The 27823-nt window shown below is 36.8% G+C and overlaps 3 protein-coding genes across 4 annotated transcripts in view; all 3 read right to left on the bottom strand.

Annotated features, from left to right (window-relative positions):
- LOC140767804 (callose synthase 9) overlaps positions 1-12071 on the bottom strand; it is a 36927-nt gene extending 24856 nt beyond the window's left edge. Inside the window, exons 1-14 of the mRNA XM_073107866.1 lie at positions 11824-12071; positions 11390-11633; positions 10247-10344; positions 9886-10049; positions 8640-8763; positions 8315-8425; positions 8108-8233; positions 7030-7119; positions 6246-6343; positions 6029-6146; positions 4377-4502; positions 2271-2347; positions 2113-2191; positions 1017-1139 (exon numbers count right to left, since the gene is read on the bottom strand). Coding sequence (XP_072963967.1) covers positions 1017-1139; positions 2113-2191; positions 2271-2347; positions 4377-4502; positions 6029-6146; positions 6246-6343; positions 7030-7119; positions 8108-8233; positions 8315-8425; positions 8640-8763; positions 9886-10049; positions 10247-10344; positions 11390-11591 — 1536 coding nt within the window. The 5' untranslated portion in view covers positions 11592-11633; positions 11824-12071. The remainder of the gene's footprint in view (positions 1-1016; positions 1140-2112; positions 2192-2270; positions 2348-4376; positions 4503-6028; positions 6147-6245; positions 6344-7029; positions 7120-8107; positions 8234-8314; positions 8426-8639; positions 8764-9885; positions 10050-10246; positions 10345-11389; positions 11634-11823) is intronic.
- Positions 12072-12503: 432 nt separating this feature from the next.
- On the bottom strand, positions 12504-15937 carry LOC140766806 (probable protein phosphatase 2C 25). Its single transcript, XM_073106460.1, has 4 exons — positions 15604-15937; positions 13880-14244; positions 13129-13365; positions 12504-13058 (listed from the first exon to the last, which is right to left on the bottom strand). Exons 1-4 carry the CDS (start codon positions 15935-15937, stop codon positions 12798-12800), a joined length of 1197 nt encoding a protein of 398 aa, XP_072962561.1. The 3' UTR covers positions 12504-12797.
- Positions 15938-16901: 964 nt separating this feature from the next.
- The window catches only part of LOC140767384 (callose synthase 3-like), a 33971-nt gene continuing 23049 nt past the window's right edge, over positions 16902-27823 (bottom strand). For both annotated transcript variants that reach the window (XM_073107266.1, XM_073107267.1), the window contains 18 exons: positions 27620-27743; positions 27420-27517; positions 26253-26388; positions 26019-26170; positions 25461-25570; positions 25251-25376; positions 24072-24140; positions 23770-23959; positions 23251-23398; positions 22774-22893; positions 22572-22690; positions 22381-22464; positions 19921-20033; positions 19352-19581; positions 18478-19275; positions 18329-18379; positions 17462-17647; positions 16902-17370 (listed from right to left, as the gene is read on the bottom strand). In XM_073107266.1, coding sequence (XP_072963367.1) covers positions 17125-17370; positions 17462-17647; positions 18329-18379; positions 18478-19275; positions 19352-19581; positions 19921-20033; positions 22381-22464; positions 22572-22690; positions 22774-22893; positions 23251-23398; positions 23770-23959; positions 24072-24140; positions 25251-25376; positions 25461-25570; positions 26019-26170; positions 26253-26388; positions 27420-27517; positions 27620-27743 — 3100 coding nt within the window. In that variant the 3' untranslated portion in view covers positions 16902-17124. The remainder of the gene's footprint in view (positions 17371-17461; positions 17648-18328; positions 18380-18477; positions 19276-19351; positions 19582-19920; positions 20034-22380; positions 22465-22571; positions 22691-22773; positions 22894-23250; positions 23399-23769; positions 23960-24071; positions 24141-25250; positions 25377-25460; positions 25571-26018; positions 26171-26252; positions 26389-27419; positions 27518-27619; positions 27744-27823) is intronic.

The raw sequence follows: 27823 nt of genomic DNA, 5'->3' as shown, positions 1-27823 counted from the left end.
AGAAAACAACTGCTTAAATAGTATGATCTAGTATTCTAAAGCTCCAGTTCAATATCCTCAAATATCCAAGATATGGTTTACTACATCCTGTAATAATCTCCCTCTCAGATAGACACACATTATTCAATCATGCTTGTCCACTTCTCTCTGAAGCAGGGGTTGTCAATCCCACTTCAGTATGCCATATTATTTGCAGTGAATACCAGCCCTAGCAATAATTGTCACAGCAAAGGTTGTTTAATAAGCACTCTATAATTTCCTGCCCTACAAAGCATCCAACATCACCGACCAGCTCATGAGCAGCAACATTAGCCTTTCAGAGCTCTTTTGGTAGCTTTTTCACCTCTTACAAATTGGCATCTCATGCTCAACAACAAATGCAATGGTCCAGCTTGTGGCTAAGATCTACCTAATAGAAAATTAGTATCACAACGAGGCAGAGTGAAAGATGAACCCTTAATAGCTTCCAAAATAGGTCACAGATTCTATGAGAAGTTAGAAGCAAAGAGGATAATAGGATATCATCACACTTCTGGAGAAATGTTCCCATTTCTAGACCCTCTTGTTAGATTATGTTCAGCAGAATCATAAAGATTCTTTCGATCCTAATAATTAATAAGACAAGATTAAGTAACCTAAAAAACTCATTCTACAAGCAAAAATCACTGCTCCAGCCCTGAAATCACCAAACTATTCAGTCAACTACAATCACTCAAGTACCCCCAAATCGGAAAATAGTCCTTCCCACAATATCCTGACACAAAATTATTCATTCACTTCACCTGCAGTTGACACTAATTCTGTCATAGCAAATGTTCTTCCTACAGTGTAGTAGTAAACATAGCAGGATCAGTCATTAAATATCTGTGAGCATGCACGCTGATTAAGCAGGATGAGAAACAGACCCAAATGATTTGCCCGTCAAGAAAACCAATAAGACATGTTGAAGCAAAAGCAGTAGAGATTTCAATATACAAACTACATGTAAACAGAAGATATCATTTCAGCAAATATACCTGGAACATCATAAAAAGGAACATCCATAGACGGTGAAAGCTATGGTAAAGATGAAGAAAGGTTCGGTGCTCCACAAAAGATGTTTTGCCGTAATGGTTACTTCCACCAATGCACCCTAATCTCTGCACAAGTTACATATAAATATAAAAACCAAGAAGCATAGAAAAAGATCAAACTATGCAACAATAGAAAAATCAACATCTGAAAACAGATAGTAAAAGCAAAATGGAGCAACTGTTAAGGCAAAACTTTCAATTTATCCATACAATACGAGAAAAAGGCTTCATTTGATACAGTTTGCCAACTGACAACTTTCAGGCATATCTCGGATAGAAACTCAAGTGTGGAATTCTAGGAAGAGGGCAAATGCCTACTGCAGATGCTTGGCTTGTGCTTCTAGGCACTTTGCTTGCATGCTAAAGAGGCAACTTGTCAGGATGAACAAATTACTCCACCCATTATCTTAGTTGAGACTTGAGATAGAAAAACAGACTAGACGAGAGTTTGTAACCCGACAGTTAGATTCTAAAGCAACTTCTGTCATTTATCAAATAAGCCACTTAGATAACAAAGATTAGTGCAAGGAATCGTGTATGTATATATGCTCATACATAACAAATCCACGCTTCATCAACTGGTGGTCCCATAATCCTGTATTAACAGTGAGTTTAGTTTACTAATTGTAAAGAGAATTTCTGGTTCAAGTCATATGTAAGGCAAGAGCCCTACACATACATGCCACCCTCAGCATTTCTCTTAAAATTGCCATCAAACAATGCATGAAGATGTCCGCCAGATGCTACCGTAAGTTTGAAACTGTAGGATCCCTTCTACCATGCAAAACCAGGCCAGTAACAGGAACTAAAAGAAGTTTCTCTTGGCATTTCTCCAACCAGTAAAAGTTGAACTTCGATGTGCTGCATAGTTCCATTTGCCAAAGTAGTTGTTTTCAAACAGCAAGGCAGAAACCACTCAGAAATTCAAATATAAATCAAGCTTTAGAAAGAACAAATCAATATATATTCAATATTGAATATCAAAAATTGCATTGAAGATAAACTAAAAGGAATTAAAGACCCATAAAAATTCACAGACCTTTGCCTGCTTGCTAGGCTTTGAAAAAAATGGATAGCTTAGTCGCCAAGGCCAACCAAGTTGGAAGCAGTTAAGAGACCTGCATTATAAAAAATGAACTATAAGGAAAAGAGGTTAAACAGAAATATATTGGGCTCGGGCATCATCTTGATAATTACCAGAAAAACTCATTAAAATCATCATAGTTTCTCCAGGCAGAATGAGGTGCCCGTCCATTGTCATTGTTGGCAGCTTCCTGCAAAAGTAACTTTTTATCCTTGTGTGGACTTGTATACATCTAAATATTATAAACTTCGTCTCTCAGAGGGAACAAAATGAGTATGATTAGTGTCTCATTTTAATCTTCTTTGACCTTCAGGAGGAAGCAGCAAATAAAGTTTCTGGATGGCATCAAAATTAATTGTAGAATATGAACTTCCTCTTGACCGCAGTAGAGCTAGAACCAAGCAAAATTGTCTAATATCCCGTGGCAATGAATGGATAGGGAAAACTTTTGTGAAATCATAAAACAGTTCAAAATAAATCATTAACCCACAACTAGTGTTTGCAAGAAAACCTTGCTGACCTAAAAAAGGCGACGTAATCGAACAGCTTGATTAGATTATATAACAATCCACTATAAATTGATTCGGTTAATAATCATTCACCAGCTTAAACAAAGGTCAAGAAATCATCTCTTATACTAATCCTTGCACCAGCTTGCACTCATTCCTACTTCCTAGAGAATGAAGTCTTCGCTTACTTTCTCAGCATGCATTTGGCATATTCAAGAAGAGAAGACCATATACCAGCATAAAATAACCGGAACTCAGGGCAAGTTACTATCCTCGCCGTGAGGATGATCAACGAATGCCTTGTAGTAATGCCAATAAGATATTGCATACTTAGAACCATCTGATGCAACGAGACTTAATCTAACTTTGTAGTTTGCTCATCTATGAAGCCAAAACATGCAATTCCTAACCAACTTATGCGAAAGCCATGACTACGAAGTATCGGAATACAGTAATTAGACACTAATATACCATCTACAGCAATATCATCGCCCTAATTTTTCATTCACATTTCCACAGAAAAAAAAATCAAGAAATTCTAGCAACACAGTCAGCACCACTTGTCGAGTGGGCCAACATAACTCTTAGTTTTTATGGTTTTCAAGTCAGGTATCTCATATATTTTTATGGTTTTCGAGTCAGGTATCTCATATATTGTAACAGACTTGCCCGGTTCTGGAACCAGCGAATTATGTCTTTCAATCCCAGTTTAAGGAGCCTGAGTAAGGTCGAACTCAAGGTCCTCCCTTTAGCTGAAGCCCGAACAGAGTTTATGCGGTAACAAATGTCTAAAAAAGCCGCCCCTGCTTCTTGTACTTCCCAAATGTCAAGCACTGATTGACCGGAGTGAAGAGTCAGAAGGATATATTGTCTTTTTTGAAAAACTGGACTATTGATTTGAACTTACAACGCCAGGCTTTGGAAGCCACTGGTGGAGAAAGCTCTTTAAGCTTCCTGTCTTTAGAAGCTCTTTGGCTAATTATATAGATCTAGATAAGATTAATCGCAGAAAAGAATACAAAAGACGAGCAATTCCTGTCTCAAAAGCCGAAAAGAATACAAAAGGGCAGTGGTAAAGGTGACATTTGATAACCCGATCAAAGAAGAAAAGTTTCTCACAGCTCAAGACAAGCCTCATGCAGTGAAAAAAATTAATTGATCTAGAGTCATCTGTTTGAGACTGGCATCACATGTATAAATGTCAGGGCCATGGAAATAGATAACTTGTTGTACCATGTAAAGTCAAAGCCCTGGAAAAGATTGTTTGGCATTTTGGCTTGTTAATTAGAGTTTACATATTTCACGGCTTTTCCATTTCATGTGATTCAAATTCCAACAATTAATGTATCCCATATAAATAAAAAGCACAACATAAGAAACTCAAGTTCTAAAATTCCATGGATTTAAAGATTTGCTGTCCAGTTGACTTCTATAAAGAGGGTCTTCACAAATGGACAAACTTGGTGATATAAAGTTGATGGTTACGAATAAAAGCCTACACATGGGAGATTTCACATCTTTCTCTCCTTCTCCCTCTCTTTCTATGTATGCTATGTATACTATGTATATAATTTATTAAATAACAATAACTCACAGAAGAATGAGTCTCAGCTTTGTTAACTAATCAAATGATGTTTGTCCCTGAGTATGATAATTTCTTCACCTACTTTGAAGAAGGAATAGTGATTAACTACTAAAACAAGGACTTACCGCTGCTATGACTTCATATAGAGGAGAAATAACTTGATCAAGAAATGAAACTCCACTCTGAGAAACACAGCTATCGGCATGTTTCGGAATCTGCTGGCGTAATATCTCCTCCAGCTCTCTCGCCATCTGCCCCCCAATAGCAAAGAATCATACTCGTACATTATACTGACAAATTCAATTTTCAAAGATGTATACATGCAAAAGCATCATTCAAAGCAACATAATGATATGCTTGCTAACAAAGTCACCTACATAAACCTACCTAAATGAAGATGATCATTACCTGAAGAATGTAATGACATAATCAAAGTCGTTAATGCAGTTAGGAAACATTTCTATAAGTATAATTGCCATCACCTTGAAAAACACAAAAATGACCATAAAGAATGCCCGCTAAGTGAAAACTAGATAGAAAGAAAGAGCATATAACCAGAACACAATGAAAAGAAGGGCCTAGCAATGGACAACCTCACAAGAATCAGAGTTATATAGCCATAAGGCTTTGCTGCCCTCATGCTGCAGAAAGATACCGCCTTGGTCATACTGGAAGATGTTGCCCTTGCCTCCAAAAAACCATTTTGTACTATATTCCCCAATGCAAACACATCTTTTATTTGAAGGGTTGATCCAAAGGTTTGTGATCACTCTTAAAGCCAATCTAGCAAAACAGGCTCCTATCTATGTAGGATCTCATAAGAGCAAGAAAAAATCAACCTTACTCTCGACAATATCACCTCTCAAGTATTCAGATTTATAGATACTGCTCGTGTACTATTCCACAGCATAGCACATAAATTGACACATTCCTTTCTTATGTCTTAAGGTCTAGTGTATTTCAGTTGCAAAAATAAATTCAGAAGTACACCAAGCAAACTTCTCTTTGTGCCTGAGCTCATTTCCTTAAACCTCATTAAACTATATAATATATATAGCCAAATCCAAGTTCAAATGAATCCTTCCAGATAGGTAATTCATGCCGTCAGGATTCAGGGTAATCTATATTAAAAGTTGAAAGTTGTAGGATTGAGTTACTAAAAAAATACTGTATGTATATATTCAAACTTTTGAAATTACTTGAGGTTTTTCCAAAGAATTGACTTACCTTTTGTTCTCACCTTAAAAACTTCATCACTCATCAAAAAATAACCTACAGAATCAGACCTCATCTTGGATATGTTCAATTAGTACATCCAACTTGATGCAAACAGGTTGAAAGAGATGTTAGACCAAAATAATCTCTTATGTTAGTCTATTGTCAATCGTATCCAAAGATAGACAGTAATACTGATACATAAAAAATGGTATTATTATAAATACTATAAGGTAAGTAGGATCAGAATGATTGACAAATATTACGTGTTCATTATAGTGGTACCATTTGACACACATCAAATTTTGTTCTACCTTCTTGATAAACATAGACCAGGTTTTGTATTAAAAATTAAAATGGTAATACAAGACAGACATGATTGAGAACATGTAACAACAAAAATGTCAACAGTAATAGCTGGGGGAAAAGCCAAGGAATATATAATGTATCTTGCATACAATTAGGACAAAAATTAGAAAAACTAATGACAGGTGTACATAACAACAGACAAATATAACTTCACAGATAACAAGCAGAAAATCTATGACTTTATGCAACTTACATGATGAAATATATAGCATAAGGCTTCAGGAAGAAATCGAATATTGGCAGCTTCCCCCCAAATCAGAAAATATAAGCAAAGATACATCAGCTTCTTCTCTTTGCTCAGCGAATCCATACTGCATATGAAACAATGGAATTTCTCAAAGATACATTCTTATGGGAATAAAAGATTCAAGTTGGAAACATGCATTTAGATAACGGAAATAAAGGTATACTTATTCCAAACTGGCCGAAGTGGCAAGTAGTTGCACCACTTTATATAGTTGTCAAGAGACTTCATGAATACAATAAGCACAGCACCCTCATCGATTTTCTGCAAGGAAATGAATTTAAAGATAGCCTGAATTCAAAATATTTGGAAGTTTGAATGGGAAAAAGAAAGCTGCTTTATAGTCAAGAGATAATTGCACAAATATAGAACAAATTTCTTGGCATGGAACTTGGTTTGGCACAAACACAGTCCAAACCAAAAAATTTACATGTAACCTGTTTTAGAATCCAATCAATTTAATCAAATTCTGCATGCATGAGAAGACTGCAAAGGAAGCATCAATAGTGATAAGTCCTTCAAAAGAAAAAAGTATGAGACAGTAGCTTTAATATTACAACAATTTCGATATAAAAACCTGGCATTTTGGTACTCTCTTCAAAATAAAAACTTAGGCAGCAGTCATTAGCATCAGGAAAGAACTGCATACCATGATGGCCTAGAATGTTGCGTACGTCAATACCCACTCACATGAGCAGTGAAAGTGAAACATAAAGGCTCTCACATACCACTACAATCACAAACCTATTTTCAAATTCAAACCATGTCCATGGAACTTAAACGGCCTAGTCCTCGAATTCATGGTTTGAGATCTCCCTCAACTTCACCTCTTACACCATTTTAGCATTCAAAGTGCAAACAAAACTTACTGAAGAGAGAGCATAAACATAAACCTATTATATACTCTCATGTGAATTCAATGGGCAAAACAAACAAATAAGAGCACATACCGGTTCACTGCCTAAAACACTTCCAAGTCGAGACTGTTCATTTGCAAGAAGGTGAACTACATGTTCACGTTGGTTACCCACATTATCATTCTGTCAAAGAAGAGAAAAGGTGAGACTGTGTTAGGATCTGCTTCCATAAGGGCACAATGCCTTAACATTAAAGGGGCATGCAATAAGAAGATAAAAATTCATACAATGAGCAAGAAGAATATACCCAAAATAAAAGGCAGTCAAGGCATACCAAACTAGAAGATATTATTGAACTGAAGAAGAAATCGCAGAATAACCACGAATTTTCAGAACTGATTACTGAAGTTCAGATAAAAGGACATAGAAAACAGTACTGCAGATACCAATTCAACAAGTCATCTAAACAGATGAAGTTACAAAGAATTTAGTAAAAAAGTGACCTACCAAACTTTATGATTGCCAAAGGTAGAGATAGTACAAAATAGTGATCAGGTCATTAGCAAACACTACAACGAACATTTTCCTACTTCTAAGTTCTAATAATAGTTTAATTTAAAATCTAAAAAATTAGATGATGCAAACACAGATAAAATCATTATCTAGAAAAAGGTTTCGAATTGTAATAAAAAAACTGGGATAATAACATGACTATTGACGACATCATCAGGAATTCTGCATTGAAAATCGCTGTTTCTTTTGGAAGGATAGCAAAACAAAAGTGAAACTACAAATCCAATACAACTTAAAAGAAGTAGAAAGGGAACTCCAGGACAATTCTGTTCTGAAACATCAGGTGTTCAAACTTTAAAGGCACTAAAATAAAAGACAGTAACATAGATGTACTTTCTAACCAATTTCATTTTTCTCTAGAGTTCATACCAATATAAAAGACATGAACATGAGATTAAAAGACAACATTATCAAGATAATCAACCTTTAGCCTTAAGTAGAATAAGTGGATTAAATTAAAAAATTTAATGATACAAATAAGCAGCATCCTTGATCACTAAAATAACATCACTAAATTTCTTTAGTTCTCCTCACTAATTCTGATTAGCTTTGTTGGCCTTTGAATTGTTTTAGAATATGAAAAAACTGAGCTACAAACCTGGAAACCAAATACATAATGCAAAAAATCCAGCATATCAGCATTCCTGGTGGTGGGGATAGAAAAGGTACTAGGCAGCTTTGGGAGATCCCTAAAGTACTGCAAGGCTGATACAGCTGCTCTCACCTGAGATTATTGAAGACTTAGGGTGGCAGGAAGTTAATTCATTAAAAAGATGGATTCCTGATAATCGAAATTGGAGATTACCTCTGGGAAAGAACCAATGGCATTCGTTAAAGATGGCGCATCCAATGGAATAATGTTATAAGCTACTGTATCCTCTGTCATTGCTGCATCATTTTCCATAACCCGTTTCATCTAAAAAAGGCCAATAGAACAAATTAATTGCCAGGCCACATAAGGTCAAATGTTTGGCATAAAACAGCCACAAATATTTATATACAAAACTAGCAAGGAAAAGAAATTTCTTTTCAGAAGTTATCTAATACTCTGCGAGCAAGTTGTTAACAAATGTCACAGCAATAAAATAACAAGTATCTCATCTAGTTTGGGGGAGGGGAGTGGGGCAAACCTCCTCAGAGATCAACTTTTTTGCATCATCAGGGGATAACTCTCTGGTAAGCTCCTCTACTACCGTTCCCAGTACCTTCAAAGTTGCAAATATTTTCTTTCTCTTTACAGTTTTACGTTCCAACCTGTTAACCAGATAAATGATTAAATACTAGTCAAACCAACAAACTGACTTATAAATGCCCTACTGAATCCATGCACTACAGAAATGTGAATATGAGATAATCTATATAAAGAATAGACCTCTATCACATTGAAAGCACAAAAACTAACGAGAATATCAGAAGGAAGATCATCAATCCTAGAGAATCTAATCTAAAGCAATTTCAGAATATCGTAAGACTAGTGGTTGCAACGTTGCATCCAGAGGCTCCATAAATCAACTGCAATAGCTGAAAATGCAGTTTCATTTTAAACCACTACACAATACGGTTGGCACCTCAATTGGACCTAATAGGACAGCTTTAGGCAAAAATACTGGTTTCTATATACATGAGCTGTAGAAAAAACAAACAAAAAGATGCTGATAGCAACTTGAAAGTAAAGGTAATAGCATTACGGACGGTCATTGAGAAAAGAACAGATATAGCACCCTGTCAAGCTGTTGCATAGAGTGAATGGAAGATGACTTGGATACTTAATATTGGACAGAGATAGCACCAAAAGAAGAGAAGCTGACTTGAAATAGAAAAGATTGCTTCAAAATATTTTTCATCAAGAAGCTAGCACCAAGTACCACATACAGGAATCATAAAGTGATAACAAGCAGTAAAGAGAAATAACTTTGTACATCTATATGTTAATGCTAATATTTCCAAGTTTGCAAATTGTATCAAGTTCTACATAACAATCTCAAATCTGTCGACCAGCATGGTCTAACTGCTTTATCTATATTCTATCCAACGCATGATAAAATCTCATGCTAACATAATAGAGTTGCAAAAATACAGTAGTTCACATGTTAGTACAATACTTGCTTCAATTTTTGACTTAAATAAGTGCAATTTGAAACTAGAAAATAAAGTACGTTACAGAACTTAGAATGACACTAGGATAGAAAAAATGTTCAGATTCTTTTCCCAATTTATCTCTTTCTAATCATGTATAGAAGTAGATGATGAGTTTACATGATAATGCATATAGGAGTGATTTTCAGGATATGCAAGTTCCATGATTTGTGGATGCAATAGATAGATGAATCCAGACCATTTATGTCAACTAAAAGCTGAAAGAAACAAAACACATACTCTCCAAGATTGGCACTGAAAGCACCAGATTCCCTCAACTTCATTTCATCTTCACGTAACTCATCAACTTTATTCTTTTCCCTATACAACTTGTAAAATTCTTGCAGGCGAGCAATATCCTGACTGCGATCAATACTTCCACCTTCCCGTTTGGCAAGTTTTTGCTGAAGAATTGTTCAAAGGAAGAAAAAATAAAATGATAAGAACAATGCTTAAATAACAAGTCATCAATCACGAAGAATTTAATTAAAAAGGTTTACGGTCATAATTGGATAGCTCAAAATCCTTAAAGACCAATGGTTACACCATACATTATTAAGGACCATGAGTCAAGAAAATAAAGTTTATAAAAGAGTTGTACCTTTAGTATTGACATTAAACCAGTCTTGAACTGTAGCACCCCTCTGCCTTCACTATTAGGATCCAAATTTTGGGCCAGTGAGTATGCATGCTCACATACTGCAACATGGAAGTACAAAAATAAGCACATAAGATGGAAATAGAAAAGGGGGAAAAAGAACACCAAAGTTAAAGATGTTAGTTTAGCTAATATATAGAGTTGTACACAAGTTGATTCTACTTCTTTTGAACTATGATTGGAAGATCAAACAAAATTGAAAGAAGCTAAAAAGATTCAATATAAGTAGCTAAAAAATTTCCCTCACTTTTTCATAAGATGTACAAGCCTTCCATTTACACTAACAAATATGCCCTGCATTCATCATGCTAAGATTGAGGTCTGAGCAATTACAGGATAAGACCTAGCAAACCCTACTATTTCTCATCCAGAAACAATTATTTCCAATGGAGCCTACTGAGAGATCATGACCATATTTTTTAGGAAATGGAAGTGTATTTTTATCTGCCAAATGAATCAGAAAATAAATAAATGATTCAAATTTCAAAATATTATTTGGTTTAAACTTATCTCCTTTAAGTTTAGAAGTTTCATTATTCAACCTCTGATCATCTCAATTCTGCAGTGATTGATCAGAAATTCTGTTGCATCTTTCTCACTGGTTTTCCCAAAATTACTACTAAGCTCTCACTTTCTAGGACTCTGGGCGCTCCTGTAGTCTGCAACTCATTACAAAGGCTCGTTAACTACCAAATTACAGAATGAAAGAAAAGGAAGAACCGGGACTTCTTTTTCTTCTCTGTTTCAATTACAATGTTTTTCACAAAATAAAGCATAAAACAGTAACTTATTATGATCTACATACACAGACCCAAGGAAGCAGTAAATAACAAGTGTCAGACAATAAAACAAATAAGGGAGTCACGACCAAATTATAAGATCTGTCTCAAATCTAGCAAATTTATCATTAGTTACCTCCTTTAGAAGTCTCGCGAAATAAAGAAAGGGACACAATTAAGTTTTAGGTGAATAAGACAGCAAGTCCTACCAAAAGAACTGACCGTAACTCTACACTAATCTTTTAACAGACTATCACGAATAGATTTAACAATAACTAATTCCAAGAGAAACGATGGACGAACTTACGGATTCTGGAGATACTGGGATCCTCTTTCTGGATCTCATCGGCAGCTCGTAGTATCTCCTCGATGTGCATGTTGTTTCCCAAAGAAGAGGGGACAATGCCGGCAATTCCAGTCTCTGGCTGCCCATGGAGCCCGACGCCCACCCGCTGGCTCCGTAGAGCCGCACGCACTAGCCGCTCCCAATTCACCTCAGCTCTCGACATCCTCTCCGTCAAGTGTAGCGAACTCAAAACCTACTGAGAAACCTGGAATCGAAGTCCAAAACCGCAAACCCTAGCACCAATTCTCAAAAAGGCAAGACGAATAAGCGGAAATAACGGGAATCCAAAGCACCAATTCTCCCGATCCAACCTAAGGACCGGACACAGGAGCTAGTCTTGGAAGACAAATGAGATAGAGACCAATATAGAAACCTTTAGAGGAACACCGAGTTACCTCGAGAACGAGATGCAGTTCGAAGAAACCATCAAAGGAAAGCAGATCGAGAAGAAATCAAGGAAGCGATCGAGGTGACGAGGTGATCCAGAGAAAGGAACGAGGATTAGATGGAGACAAGAGGAAATGCGAAGTGTTTCCCGCTCGCTGTCGGTTTCCTTCGAGCCGAAGCCGCTGGATTTGGAAAGGGGATACGGGGAACGGGAAGGGGCAGAAGAAATGAATTGGACTAGTACGCTTGGGTTGGGCCGGGCTCTGTTATCATGGTTAGGGTAAAAGAGGAAAGATAGGTAGTCTAAAATGTTAGGGATATCTGGGCCTTTTTATAAAGCCTCGGCGTTCAGCGGTTGCGGAATCTTGAAGCGTAGTCTGGGTTATCGCGTCAGATGCGCGGTCCCTAAGAAAGCGGACCGGCGCACCCATGATCGTGTTCTGACACAAAAATGTTAACATATCCCTCCGAAATAATGAGAACTGCGGAGCAGCCAATAGGAACAGAGGAATTTTAACAATATAAAAAGGTGGCAGATCAATAATGGGGGTACATGTTTAAGCACAGGGAATATGTGAGCGGTGGTCTACTCGAAAGTTATCAGTAAAAGGAGAAAGGTGCCGAGAGATTTATGTTCTTAAAAGAGTAAAGCTGAAGTTAAATGCTCGCACTAAAACTCTCCGGCGCCGGCGAAGAAATGGAGTTCTGAAGTACTCCGAGCTCATAGCCATTTTACGTAGCGGCATTTGATCAAGTAATCAAGCCCCTTATTTATGAACCACAAGAAGCATGAGCAATTGCGGCGGGTCAACAAAGAACCTCAATAGGCATTATAGAGGAAGTAGGTATCCCCTTGGTCGTCCCAAAGTAAGAATGGAAGGCAAATTGAAGCCACCCAGAAAGACAAAGTCTACAGTCAGCTGGATAGACCGTGTCGATAGGCAGGAAATTGAGAGGCCTCATTCACTGAGCTATAATAATATCACTTCGACTTTATGCCAGCCAGCGTTGAAATTTCTGAAGGCGCAATTGCATCAATAAACCCACGAACCGATTGCTCCGGTAGAGGTACGTTACTTTCCCATGATAACTCGTGATCAATGTAGATGACAACAACCGTAATGTCATCGTGGTCGCAAGTGTGCTGCTCTACCTTTGGCATTGCCTTGGGAGAAGTATAACAAGTACCTGCCCTTTGAACGGCTAACCGAATTGCCGTGCTGACCAGTCTCTTAGCAATTCCCTGTAAAATAGATGGGGTGAGAAAACGATCGAGAAGAGGGAGTCTGCAAAGTTGCATCATCCATACAAACCGCTCTCGGGTGATTTTGCACGATGTCCACCGCTGCTTGGTTTGTCAGGTGCTCCCACAATCCATGAGATGCGAATATCAAGAATCTATCTTGTGGAGAAAGTGCTCGTGTATATATAGATGGCTCCGCTGACAGGACTGGCCGGCGAAGAGGTTCGGAGAGGAAGTAGCGAGACACATGTGGATGGCTAGAGAATTCGCGCTTCTTTAAGTATGCATCACCTATAGATCTTGATACCTAGGAACACGGGACACATAACAACTAACATAAACAAAGAGAAAATAAAAAAAAAAAACTTTCCAGAAGATCTAGAAATATAATACAGCTATAGAAAATATATGGTATGTCTTACCTGTTGGTTCTGAGATTGATTCATGGCTATTTTTCAATTGTAAATATCTGTCAGGTGATATACAAAGTTATCTTCAATTCGAATATATCATTTTTTTTTCCTATCTGAAGTCTGACACCCTGCTCTATCTGCTCATTTACCCTCTAATTTCTTCAGGACATAGAACCTCCTCCCTATATATACGCCAAGTAATAGTGTATTTTGACTCCAGCCCAGAAACAATTTGTCGACTTTGGCTCCCATCAAATTTCATATTGTTACAATGTTTATGATATCGAATCAGTAATGCTTGCTCAATGACCTTTTCCATCATATAAGTACTTATTTGCAATCAAACTTATGAAACGAGTAAAACACTGCGAATAAGAATTAAGAAACATCAGAGATTAGGAGAGTAACCTTGATGGTGCCTTTGATTAGCCATTTCCCGTGAACACAAGACACAATATCTCTATCATCAGGATGATGGGATTTAAGTTCTTTTCTCACTTCCTCCTCTCTTGCATTATGATCCATTGTTAGTTGCTGAGAAATGATTCCCCGATACCTGTCAGCATAACCAATAACAGTCCGAGAATCTCCTAGGTTGGCCACATATAATGTTCCTCTCCATATAACTCCGACCAAGCAACAAGAACCAGTTGTAATTATTGGAGGGTTTGTCTGATGGGCTTTATCCACGTGTGCTAGAAAGCCAGCCTCAGTTGCAGCAAATGCACTGCTAAGAGTGTCCTCAGAAATGGTTCGACTTTCTCGAGCAAGCCCTGTGGAATTGGAAAGAGACGGCTAGAAATGTAAGACTGCAGATCACTGTTAACATATTGTTAACTCATAAATTACTCTAAAAGTTTAATGCTATTAGATGATGGTGGTCTATACTTTATATTCCAACACATATAATGTATTTGACAAATAAAAAAAATGGCATAAATTACTTGCTCCAGCCCAATAAATTACTGCTCTAAAACCTCTCCTATCAAAAAGTCTGCAATCTGTTCTGATCATGTGGAAAATCATCTATTTCAGACTGCATCTCATCTATCAATGATGAGTAGATGTACAAATATGATGTCCCCGAACAGAGAACCTCTGCTATCAAAAAGTCTGCATTTCCAATTCATCGCCAAGGGAAAAGAGAAGCCTGCAGTTCTGCACTCAGTTCTGGTCATGTGAACTTTGCAACAAACATCCAATGTACACACTTTGTTATATTTAGTCCCCTATAGGGTAACTAACAAACACTATTCTGTCAAAAGATATGGCTCCAAAGCTGCAACGACCATCATTCTAGCTTTTTCTGTGAACCAAACAGAGACAACAGGCTACAAGAAGCTGCACTGGCCAAAGGAAAATAACTACTTTCGAAAGATTGGATTGCTAAAATAACTGTTGCAGATCTTAGTACACAATTAATTCAATCTGGGCACTAGTATCACAGCAAACTCCTAAGATGGATGCTTTTTTCCATATATATACAACCGTAGAATCAAGTAATAATGAGCATACAGTTTCTTATACCATGAGTATAATTGTCTAGTAGAAAATAGAGGTCAGTGATTGATGCTCTGTTTGTAGAATAATATGGTATAATTATGTCCGCAGAAATATGTTCCTTATATAAAAGTTACAGCATGATTAAAAGACATGATTCTTGAAATAAAACCAACAGTGGTGGAGTAAAAGAACTGCTGCCAGTTCTGCCAACAATGATTAGCGAGCACAGAAGGAATTTTTCATCAACAGGAACGCGTCTCCTCTATAAACTGCCAGAGACGATTTATCATCTAAACTTTTGGCACTCGTAATACAGTCCTTGGTTATGAATTCTTCCAACCACGAACAATAAGCAGAACTAGAAATTTTTTAAATAAGAATATCAGAATTCGAAAGAGTATCACCAAGTAGCAGGATAAGCAGAGCTAGTATTTTGATTTATATATTTTTTTTCTATCAAGAACCTTTAAATTGGAAAGAATATTACCAAGAACTATTGCCAATTCTGCAAATATTAAAAATACGAAGAACAAGAGAATTACCGACAATCAAGTATCAGGATAACCAAACAATAATAAAAAAAATCTCTAAAAGAACCTCGGGATTCTAAGCAAAACAAAACCACTTACACACGAAGTTGAGGAACAGGTGTTGGGAGACGAAGCGGGCGGCATCGGGCCCAAGGTGGCCATCGTAGACCCCGACAAAGGTGACATCTCGCCCGATCTCGACCTGGCTAAAATCCTGAAGGTTCCGATTCGCCTGCGAGACCGCTAAGGAGAACTCCCCTGACGCGTGCCGCCCAATGTCGTACGACCATACGTCGTAGTCGTCCTCATCTATGCTCGTAGTCGTACATCCGCTGCTTATTTGGGATGGGCCCCAAAACACGGACGCAATCCTTGGACACCAGGACAAGAAGAGATCCTTCATTTGCTGCGAGAGAAGCCCCAGGAAAGCCATTGTAGTCTCCAAGAACACAGCGAAGGAGCTCAATATGCCACAAAGGGAGGAAGATCTCCAAGAAATTAGGTTTGTTCGCTAATCCGAAGAAGATGAAGAGTAAATTGCAGATTTTGAGGTTTCGATCGATCAAGACGCGCAAGAAAGAGAGAGAGGGAGAGGGGCGCGCGCGCGAGAAACGATCGAAAGCAAAAGCGTAGGCAGAAGGTCGAGGGGTTTAAATAGCTGAGGTATCATGGAAATGCTACTGAGATGGATTATATTTACGAGATTACCATCAGCGTGCGAAATAACTCCAAAGAGAGTGGCCGATCATCTGCGGCCAAGGTTGCAGGAATTTACTGCAGTTTAATACCCGGCACTGTTTGCTTAGCTGACAAGGCAGTTATTTTTTAAAAAACTTCTAACTGCCGGATATGTGGCCGCCATTTAATCGACTCTTTCCGGGCTATTGTAATATTTTTTTTAAAAACTATTTTCATATTAAGATTGAACGCTTGAAATTGAGTGTGTTCATTTGAAATGCTCATTATGTTTGTGAAATGTGGTTAGCAAATGCTTGGACCACATATAAAAAAATCTTCATGGGAAACATTCCAGCTGTCAATATGGAAAGAGGAAGCTCTGCTCATGAAGCATAACGTTTCAGCTCTTTCATTCTTCTTTGGCCTTGAATTTTAGGTGCAGCCTTATCAGGGCTTAGGGCTGCATATAAGATTAAGACTGCTTAGAAGCGCTCAATTCATTTTAATGCAACGACAGATGATAAACAACCACATCTATACTTCTTTCGTGCTGTTTGCTACCAGTTATATCTGGCACCATTAATTATTGTATAATATTTATTTCACTGTAATTGTTGAAGCACTGACCTTAATTAGAACCAAATCGTAATCTTTTCTTTCTCCGAGCGGTCATAAGGTTGCCTTGATAGACATTTCAGCAAGTTATAGAAAGAAGGCCATGCAAAAGTGGAATCTAATAAATTTAACTAGGCCAAGCCTACTTTTTTTTCAAAAAAATAAAAAAGAAATTTCCATCGAAGGATCGTTGCATAGAAGAAGATGATAATTGTACTTTCTAACACACTTAAACACTGAATTCCTCTCTCAAGATGATAAAATTTTACATACATTTAAAATGGTCAAGGTTGAACATTTTGAATGTCCTCTAGCAAGGAAATTAGCTCAATCCTTAGTCCGAGATCGGTTGTCCTGCCGCCGACCGAGAATGCGAGAAATTTGCAGCCCCCTACTGAAGGCTTGATTAAAGAGCATACGGGTTTGGAATTCAGAAACAAAAGGAAACCAAGCCAAAAAGGCGACTGGGACAAAGAGGAGTAAACCCATTATGATTTCATAGCCTCGCGCTAGAGCACGCACTGATCCCCATAGTCCAGCTCGTCGAACAAGAGGCTTACATGCCTGTGCAATCTGAATACACGTACAGAAAAAAAGAGATGAATCAGAGGAAAGCATCGAAAATAAGAGGAACAGCAACAAATTTTAAGATTAAGAAACGGACCAAAAGTAATCCCCATCCTGTAGGCATGAAAGCTAGGAAGCATAAGATAATATCCAGCACAGTCAGGTGAGGAAGGGCAATTAATATGATCAAGACGGAAACGAATGTCACGAAAATTGAAAACTTGATCAACCGAAAAACTAGCTGAAAATTCGCACTGAATTTCCGTCTCCCAACAGATACTATCTGAAACAGAAAAGTACGAAGAGAATAAGTAATCCAAAAGCAACTATAGAGTATAGATACATAAGCATATGCAGGACTGTAAAGCAGAAGTCTTAGTAGTACACAAGATTGCTCACGGCATGAAGAAGGTAAAAGTTAAGGTCCCAAAATTTCGAAGACTCCTACTTTACTAATATTGTTCTTAGGTATCTAAGATAAGCTGTCATACAATACCATGGAGGTAAAGCTTCGGTGACAGTGAAAACCAGCCAGAACTTCAAGCTGCAACTCTAGAATCATAGTGCAGACAACTGTTGATGGAAAAACCGACATAGAACAACACATACATGCGAGCTAACAGACCATGACTAGAGAACTTGAATTAGTAGTAGGACTGCAAATTAGCCGAGTCCTCTTCTTAGTTAGGTTGGCCATCACTAAAACTGAGCTCAGCAAATTTGCCACAAAAATTGTTCAACTTGGTTAAGAATTATATGTTAATTTTATAAGTAAATGAGGTCGGCCTATATGTTGCATCCTTGATTGAACATCTGATTGGGACAGGACCATAATATGTGAAGTTCAATTAATCAGAAAAATGCAGAGGATGGGTTGCAGAAATTGAGGCTGAGACAGTAGATCCAATAAAAATACCCAGCCCTTCTGGCGTACAATGATTTGAAGGCAACAAAACCCACTTACCTTTATGACCAGCAGTACCACCAAAATCACAAGCCATGAAATACCATAAACCTGAAAAAGTGATGCAAAAGTTGCAAGTGAGTTATTCCATCCAATCATTCACTTAACGGTATGACATTTGAACTGCAGATAAAGGAATGAAACAGTACCAGGACACTTTTGGTCTTCTTTGTTATATTTAAGTGGTAGACGAGGCCATATTGGTAGATAAAGAATCGTAATGCTAGCAATATCTCCACTAAAATTCCACGAATTCCAGTATATTGCAGATGTTCTTGCTCCTTCTCCCACCATGATTCCCAGCTCTTTTCTGCAGACACACCAATTCCCCCATGGTTGTTGATCCACTTGTTCCAATCAGTCCAGTCCTCAACAAGTTTTTGCCACTCAAATCCAGATGGATTAAATAGAAAAGGGGCAAAAAGCCATGTGCCCACCATAAACCACATAGAGATTGTAATGAAAATGTATGCAACCGTTGACCTATATGATTGACTGAAGATTTGGTAAACAATAAGCAAAATCATCAGTTCAATGCCCTTAACAAAATGACTGCGAGAGTAGAGCCTGTAATTGTCTGCAAACTTAGCATGGAAGACGACAAATCCACGACCAGTACCTCTGTACTCAGCACCTCCATGGAGCAATGTCCTTCCATAGTAATGAGTTTTAGTTCCAAGAGTAAATGCAAAAAATACAGAAGCCAGTTGTAACTGCATCTGTATGAAATCACTTAGTGCTCTGCCAAAACCTTGTTCAAGGCCAATTTCCATCATCATTGGAAGGGCCATCAGAAATCCAAGTTGCACAAAGGACTGGGAGGCAAGAGCAACCTGCAGGGGCTCATTATGAATAAATCTTCTACCAGTTGCAAGGCCCTCTTCAAGTCCACTAAGAACGAGATAGAGGCGGCCATACAAGAATACGTAGACTGTAAGGACTGTCACCTGCCAGTAAAGAAAGAACAAATTTTACAATTGAATAAATCGTACATATGCAAGATACTCGAGCAACATCTCTTACCAGGTTACTAAAGTAGAAACCCACAGTGGTAAAATAGCACGACATCATCCTAAAGAAATCAAAACGGTGCCCGAGCCTGTATAAATCACGACTCAGCGTCTGCTCACCATTTCCATTTGCCACCTTTGCCTCAAATAGTGAGATCTTGTTTAGTCCAACATCCCTTCCCTTACCAACTTGCATGTACTCGTGATGTGTAATACTTCCTTCACGAAGTGTAGAGTTAAAACCTGCAAGTTTGAAGCCACATTGTCTATTGAGTAACATACGACCTATATATCCAAAAGTCATAAAGAGTGTGACTAAATATTCTCCAGTTGTTGGAGTAATTTGACAGTCCAATTATTCTGTCCATATAGATGAACCTTGCTACTAGATGGCAGGTTATGAAACAATCTAGCACATGCAGTACAATCAGGTTTCCCTGCCTCTACCGAGCAACAACTACTGATAGGCCCATGTTCATAGACATTGAATAGACTGGACTATCCAGTTATTGTATGAAGTATGAACTTATAGTAGGATTCTCATCTGCAATAGCAAATAAGACTAGTATCACAGAAACATGCCTGCAAATATGTCTTCGCTTAAGTTAATGATCTTGGATGCTTTACTTACACCACCCCTTGTGAGATGGAAAAGTCGATCAAATACATCAGGATGACCGTAATGAAAGCGAACCCTACACCAAAAGGAGAAACAAAACATAAGCAAATATTTTTGGCAGATAATACCATGTTTTTCTTATGGAAACTACTGAAGTACTCCGGCTGGAAATATGGACAATTCATGTCACAAGGATAAGCCAAATAATTCGTGCATTGTGTCAAAACATCCACATGTACACTTGTAAATAGATCAAGAAGTTTGTAGCTATAACTACTCAAGACACCTATTGAATGCTGCATGAATCAGGCCCAATGTCACTGAGCTATTTCAAATTTCAAATCACCAATCACCCAATCACATATTACATGAGAGAATCATAAGTTACTACACTAGTTTATTTTCATTCAACTATATAATGAAGACTGAATGAATGCAAAGGATCCATATATCTAATAGACATATAATGGAAACTAACAACTTATCGAATATAATTTTCTCAACTAAAAGTGCATTCTAATGTATGAGACTTCCCTCCACTGCATAGCCTAGGAAAGACAGGATGTATGAAAGCTTACCTCCCCAATATAGAACTTGCTGTTTGACTTGTTTCAACAAAAACATATGATCACTTGATTGCAAGGAGGCAAGGCCTACTGCCACACTCCAAGGAAGTAGCATATCTCAGTCGCAGTACTTGAGGAATTATTACAAATATATATATATATATACACACACACATAATTGCCATAGAACATAAAAGATTTTAACATGTTTAGCAAGTTAGCAGTTAGATAGGATTGAGACCTATAATACAAATTGAACCCTTACAAGTTGCTGAAGGGATTGGCACAGATTTACAGAACAGCATATGGAAACTCATGGCCCCGGTCAAAGTCAAGGTGTTTCTATGGCACAATTGAATAGGCTTCACACCAAAGACAACCTATTAAAGATAAGGTATTCAAGGTACTGCAACCTGTGTACACTGTGGCGAAGCTGATGAATCAATTCAACAAATCCTCTTCATTCACGGATTCATACAAAGCTTATTCTACACACTAGCTACAAGACTACATATACACACCTGGTCAACTTAATGGAACAATCTTAGAACATGGAGGACAACAATTGCCATGCCCATCTGCAAAAGCCTAGAAATGCTTATGGCTATAATATGGTGGAAAACCTAGCATGAGAGGAACAACTGTATCTTTCAGTTCTCAGCCTTGACTGTCTGTCTGAGCATTTATGTTGGAGCTCTCACACCAATGAAGGAAATGAGAGCCTTACTATCCGAATAAAATCTCCTTCATTGATTTCTCGATTATTTCCCAATTGTTATTTTACCATAAAATCTCCTCTATAATTTCTCTCTTGTACATTCTCGCAATCTTAATATAACTGGGTTCAACCCCTTATTAAAATAATAATAATAAATTGAGAGGGTCAATTCTAAAAATACAAATTTGAGCCCTTTAGAGCAGTATAATTAAATATTTAAAATAATAGCCAATTTGTCAAAACAACATAAAGGACATTCTATTCAAGTTGGAGGGTCAAGATGACATTCAATAGCCAATAACTCAGAGAAGGAAAGAGAGAAATGAAAACTTTTCCAGATAATGATAAAACCATGTTATAGTAACAGTGCTTTTCAAATAGTAAATATCTTTCTGGTGATGTCAAACTTTCCAATAAGGTAACTAATTTGTAATACTAAATATTGGCTAGAGAAGGAGAAAGATGATAGGTTTTACTATAGGAAGTTCATCTATATTTCTCAGGCATAAAACAAGCAAAAAAAACCAAATAGAACACTATTTTTCATAGTTTTATACTTTTCTTGATAAAAGAAAATTTCTAGCTTTTAAAGAGCAGTAAAGGCACTTTAAAGAAAGAATTTATATGCTCATGCTGTAGTGCGTGTAATATGCTGACTTACATACTAGAATCATGCCAATTATTCTAAAAGCTTAAACCGATAAAGCATGATAGTTTTTTTTTATAATAATCTAACATTTCTATCATTTTGGACTCAAGACATTTTAATAGGCTCAAGAAGCGGATTTGGATTAAATGGGTGAAGGTTTATACTTTAAGTGACAAATAAGTTCGGTGGAATTTAGAATTTTAGACTACACACCTCCAGCTCTGATACAATGTTAATTCACTAATTATTTTAAAAGTTTAAATTTTTCGAGGACAGTTGTCTTATTCTATTATATTACACTCCAACAAAGCATACAACAACATGAGGCATGCTTGGCAATAGGATGCAACATGTGGAGATGGTCAAGCTTGTCGTGTGTGTCAGCATGTTACATGCTATCCTCCACATACCATTCTGGCCAACAACTACTACAACAATCTTTTTTCTTTAGTTCAAGAACATAATAATAAAGGAGAATATAAAGACTCACTTTAAAGGATTTGCAAGCAATCTTTGTCCAATTGTCACAAAGCTGGTCTCCTGATTTGACATAAACCATGCAAGAGAAGAAACACTGCACATAGTACCAAAAAGGTAAAAAGAAGAGCTTTAGTATTTATACATGAAGAAAAATAGAAAACACATCAAATGGGTTCTTGTTTGACCATAAGAAACTCTGACCTGCCTGTGAATATATGCTCTCTGACTCCAAGTATTGATGGATATCTCACATCATCATGTTTTGTCAAAAATTCTTGCAATAAGTTTCTCATTTTTAGCGCCTCTTCCATATAGTTGTCCTGCAGAATGGAGAGCATGGGCTACAGTTGAATATAGTCTATTTAGATTTTATAGAATGAGAAAACTACAGAGTACAAACTACCTGGTTCATATCTATAGTCTGCAGACCTTCACCACGTGTAAAAATTATGGCATGATTTTGGTTTTCAGGTTTTCCTTCACCCAAGATTGCAGGTCCTGGAAGCTTTATTCGATAAATGACCTGCAAAGAGGAAATGGAAACATGTAAATATTTGGGAATTAGTAAGAAACTGGCTTAATGAGCAGCAGAACATTAAAAGAAACCAAAATATTGGGACACCATGACCAGAGTCTTAAAAGGAAATGTGAACTTTGTGAACTAATTTCACAGAACTTTATAGAATGATTATAATCAATAATAGGAACACCTACTTGACTTTATTGTCCAAACTCCAAACTGTTGATTCTCTTACACCACATTGAGAATTATAAACAAACAGAAAATTTTCCATTGTTTTCCTTCGTAATAGATTCTGGATACCATTTCAAAGAGTTGCTACTCAGATTGATTTGAGAAAAAATAAAAATAAATAATCACCTGGTCAAGATTTTGTACTGGCTCATCAGGATTGCCAGCCTTAGCTACAGCAACCTTTACCAAAGCAGAGTAGTAAACCTTCTCTATTTTATTATCCTTCCCAGGTTCCTCAATCTCATCTATATACGCTACACGGAGAGATGGATGCCTGCCAAATAAAGTAACTTTAGCATGACTAATTTACAATTAATTAAACAATCTGTGTACGGATACAACGCCCACATCAGGAACTGTCTAAATACATGCAATATGTAGTGAAAAACTATGGAAGAACAAATGTGAGACTGAGTTATGAGAAGACAATGTTGATTTGGCTACAAATATAGGAACTTATCATTAAGCCTTGAAAACTTACTGGAATTCTTCTCACAGTCAGATTATAAGTAAAACAAAGTTATCAAAAGATTCAAGATGATATTCTATCTACACAATCTGACTGTGAGAAGAATTAGAACAAGGCAGTCCACTATTATAGAATGACAATTGTCTCCAAGTCACTTATAAGTTCTTTCTACTTACATAGTCATGAGCTTTAAAATATCTTGTGCACGAGGATCTCCAGACCGCTTATCAATTCCATATTGCTGGCAAGATACCACATAGGTGAATTTCATGTCAGCTATGGCTTGGCATTGAGCCCACAAGGATCTTTGTTGTTTTGAGTGCTCCTCCGATGTCAACTCAGCAGCTTTGTAACCTTCCATAAGATCTGGAAAGGTTGGAAGGAGAAAATTTTCATGTGAGAAAGAGTAAACTATGGAACAGACTATATAGAATAATCACATACTACCAAAAGGACCATGTTTTCATAGACATAGTACCTTCATCTTTGCATATGTCCAGAAATGCTTGAAGTTCCAAAGCTTTCCGATAGTACATCATACCTCTAACTGGTGATAGACAATGAAGTAATAATGATTAATCATCAATTAATCCGATCTAAATATACATTGTGGTTAGAAGAAAAACTACTGTTCTTTAGCATCTTAAACTTTTATTACAGTAGTTGATGTATTGACATAGTATCATAGTAGGTCTTGGATTCAAATTCCACCATATCTAACTTGTCAATTAAATGGAAAAATCTTCACTTATTTAAGTCAAGCCCACTACTTAGACTCTCAAAAAATGTCCAAGCCAAGAAGTGACTAGTGAGGGAGTGTTAGAAACTTAGAATATTAAAAAAAAAAGGGAAACCTACATTTAACACCCTACATTTTCATATATTTGTGATTTACACCATGCATTTTTAATATTTGCAATCACACCCTACATTTTATCAAATATTGGCCAAATTTACTTTGCCATTAGATCATTAACTAAATACCTAAATCAAATTAACTACATTAAGGACATCATTACCCTTAGTCCTTATGCAACCTAAAACCCACATTGACCAAGAACTTTTTCTCCACTGCAACCTAAAATAAAATAATCATTAATTAATAAAATGACAAACAAATGGAAACTCAGGACTATTAGTTTTACCCAATTAATTCAATTTAAAAGAATTAAAATAAAGTTCTCAAGAATTTCAAATGGGATGTAACTTCTTAATAAACAATAGAAGAGAACAGAAAACTAAGAGCCCTAATTTTCTTCCTCTTCTAGCTTTGAGATTTTGGGCAAAAGAGAGATTATCATCATCCATCATGTTCTAAACTCTAAAATAAAAAGTGTTAGAATATAAAATATAAGAATTACTATTCTCTAACAGCTTAAACTTTTAAAGTAGTCGATAAGTTAATATAGTATCAAAGTCAGAGGTCATGGACTCAAATCTTGACATTACAAATTTGCCTAAAAATATAAAATTCTACTCATTTAAACTAAATCTACTTCTTAGATTTATCAAAATATCTCTGTCCAGAAGTGGAGTCTCCCCAAAATGTAGAGTGTTTCTAGAGTAGTTGGTGAATAAGAAGTTGTACATAAAATTTGACATCTAATGACGAAGGAGTGTCTAGCACAAAGCTATAAGAAAGGACTAAGCAATACACCTGTTCGAGACAATGTTTGACCTCTGTATGATGCCCACAGACGAAGCTTCTCTTCCAGCTCCTCACTCCCTCGTAGTTCTTCTTCTGATTTACATCCGGTCCGTTCAAGGAAGTTGGTCCATTCATCTAAATATAAAAGAGAAAGAGAACAGTTTGCAGATCAATTCCAATTCCAAGACAAATTCAATAGCTTGCAGAAAAGAAATCAACCTGGAAAAATTTTCTGCAAATAGAAAAGGATGGAAACTCCATCTTCATTTGGCTCTTCAAGATTATGTAAAGAGAAAAGAACATCCTCATTATAATATGGTGTCAGCAAACTGCAGAAAACCCCTAGAATATTAGGTCACAAAGACACCAAACTGTTCAGGTACCAAGATCCAAAGTTTCAAAAGATTACTAAATTAAAAAAGAAAACCACTTCAGAGAGGATGAGAAATCTAGCAATTTGAAATTTCCTCACTATACATTACAGGAAGGGAATTTATAAGTTGCCTATAAATCATCTTAATTTTAACATTTCTGCAGCAGACTCCAATATATTAATTTTATTATCTGGTTGCGATAAGAAACTGGTATGTTGCATAATTTCAGTGTAAATATAGGTATGGCTGTACGTACAACAGTAATAAAATAAGAAACAAAATGTCGAATGGTCTATGGACTTACTATGAAGAAACAGTGAATTAAATAATAACAGGGAAAAGAAAAGGCAAGGACAGCATCACTGACAATACATTTATCTGATTTAATTGAGGATGAACTTACGAGAATGAGAGCATGCTACGAACTTTAGGTGCATCAGGCATGTCCATAAACAAAGAATTGCAGAAGAAAGTGATCCTCCTTCTGGATTCCAGGTTAGTCGGCACATCCATAGCAGATTCCTTCACAGTAAGTAGCAGATGAAGCCTTTTGATCTGGAGCCAACAGAGAAATACAAAAAAATTTACTTTAGAACAAAAGATTGCACATTATAACAACTGCTTAGAAACATACTACCTTCTCCGTCCAGGCATTTGTTAATTGTAAAGGAAAGTTGATTGCTCCAGCTGATGCAAATAGCTGATACTGTTCATCCAAAGGTCTCATACCCTCATGCCGCCCATATGATCCCCCATGGCTGGAGTCCAGAAGACTGGTACAGAACAGGACAGCACCAATGATTACCTAGAGCTACAGCTAGATTTATATTTAGTTGAAAAACAGAGTGATGAAACAAGAGGGAAAACATAATCACAATTTGGATATTTAAACCATTTACAGAAGGCCTGTTTAGGTGCTTATTTCGTCTGTTCATTACAATAATATTTGAATTTGTCAACCACAAGAGAACTCAAGACGAGATGATCAGCACATGTACTTGGCAATATAGTCTCAAACATGTTTACAAGTGTAACTGAAATGGTTCCCTAAGATTGAGATGTGTAGTACTATGACCAGCATGAAGGTAAATAATAAATATTAGCTCTTGGCAAATATTGCCAATAAAACATGAGGCTTTTGTAAAATGAGAGTGCACAAACAATGATAAAGGAACTAAGTCAAACCAGATGTGGCAATGATTTGGTCAAAATAAATTTAAATTTTGCATTGTAAAACAAATAAGCACATGCAATTATCAGTAAGCAATGCCTCCATGGCATATGTGCATTTCATGAGAACATATCAAATTATTTTCGCAACAGCATCTTATGTAATATGGTCATGATTGTCTTTTGGTTATCATTCATTACAGTAATTTAGTTTCTTAATTATCTGTCTTCATTTGACCTACATCTCATAGATCAACCTCTCTCAAGTGGCTTTTGCTTGATGCAAATGGGAACACAATCTAGTCTCACTCATAGCAGTATGATAACCTTATTTCATGCATAGGGTAGATTTGCTTACTATGTGGGAATAATCATGTTAATTATACAAAAGCAACAACGAAGAAAAACGTGGCTGCAGATTTGAAGAAATCATATAATGTTATTATAAGAAAGTAATTATTAAACATGGCTGCAGATTTGCATTAAGCCGTTAACCAATACCAAGAAGGTAGATCCTATGGTATAGCATTAGCATAAAGAAGACAAGAAATATAAAGCAACTTAGTTGCTTAGGAGTGACGCTATGTACTGATCGATCCTCCTCCTCAGAAATGGAAATGTGAATTTACTGTACCTAGAGAGTTGATCTTCCATTATGTCCTTTGTCACGACTTCTAGCATGTCTTGGAAAAGAATAACAACCTGGCTCCTGTCTTCCAGCTTGTTATCTAGCTGCAGTTACCAAGAAGGAAAGAAATGTTGCTAATACATACTAAAGAGAGCCTGTTACAGTGAAAGGGAAATAATATGAACCTTTTATCCTGCAATACTCACTAAATACTTGATTAAAGTGACAAACTTTTGATAGAGAGCGGGCAGAGCACGCATGTTCAGATCTGTTATAAGTTTACCATTCTCTATATAATTATTAACTTCATCAAATATAATTTGCATCACCCTGCAAATACAATCACTGAGTTGAGAACACTACATTCTTGATGGAACAAAGTGAATGACTCATAAATTTAAAATGGAAAG

The sequence above is a fragment of the Typha angustifolia genome, chromosome 9 (assembly GCF_048772165.1).
Source record: "Typha angustifolia cultivar Huaian chromosome 9, ASM4877216v1, whole genome shotgun sequence".
In the NCBI taxonomy this organism is placed as follows: domain Eukaryota; kingdom Viridiplantae; phylum Streptophyta; class Magnoliopsida; order Poales; family Typhaceae; genus Typha; species Typha angustifolia.
This window is presented reverse-complemented; position numbering and strand designations above follow the sequence as displayed.

Excerpts from the sequence above, each read along its gene's own strand:
- LOC140766806 (XM_073106460.1), bottom strand. The coding sequence starts at position 15,937 with ATGGCTTTCCTGGGGCTTCTCTCGCAGCAAATGAAGGATCTCTTCTTG. Across the intron at positions 14,245-15,603 it reads CCTGTTCCTCAACTTCGTGT|GGCTTGCTCGAGAAAGTCGA; the intron begins GTAAGTGGTTTT and ends CCAATTCCACAG. Across the intron at positions 13,059-13,128 it reads TGCAAAATCACCCGAGAGCG|GGAATTGCTAAGAGACTGGT; the intron begins GTTTGTATGGAT and ends TCTATTTTACAG.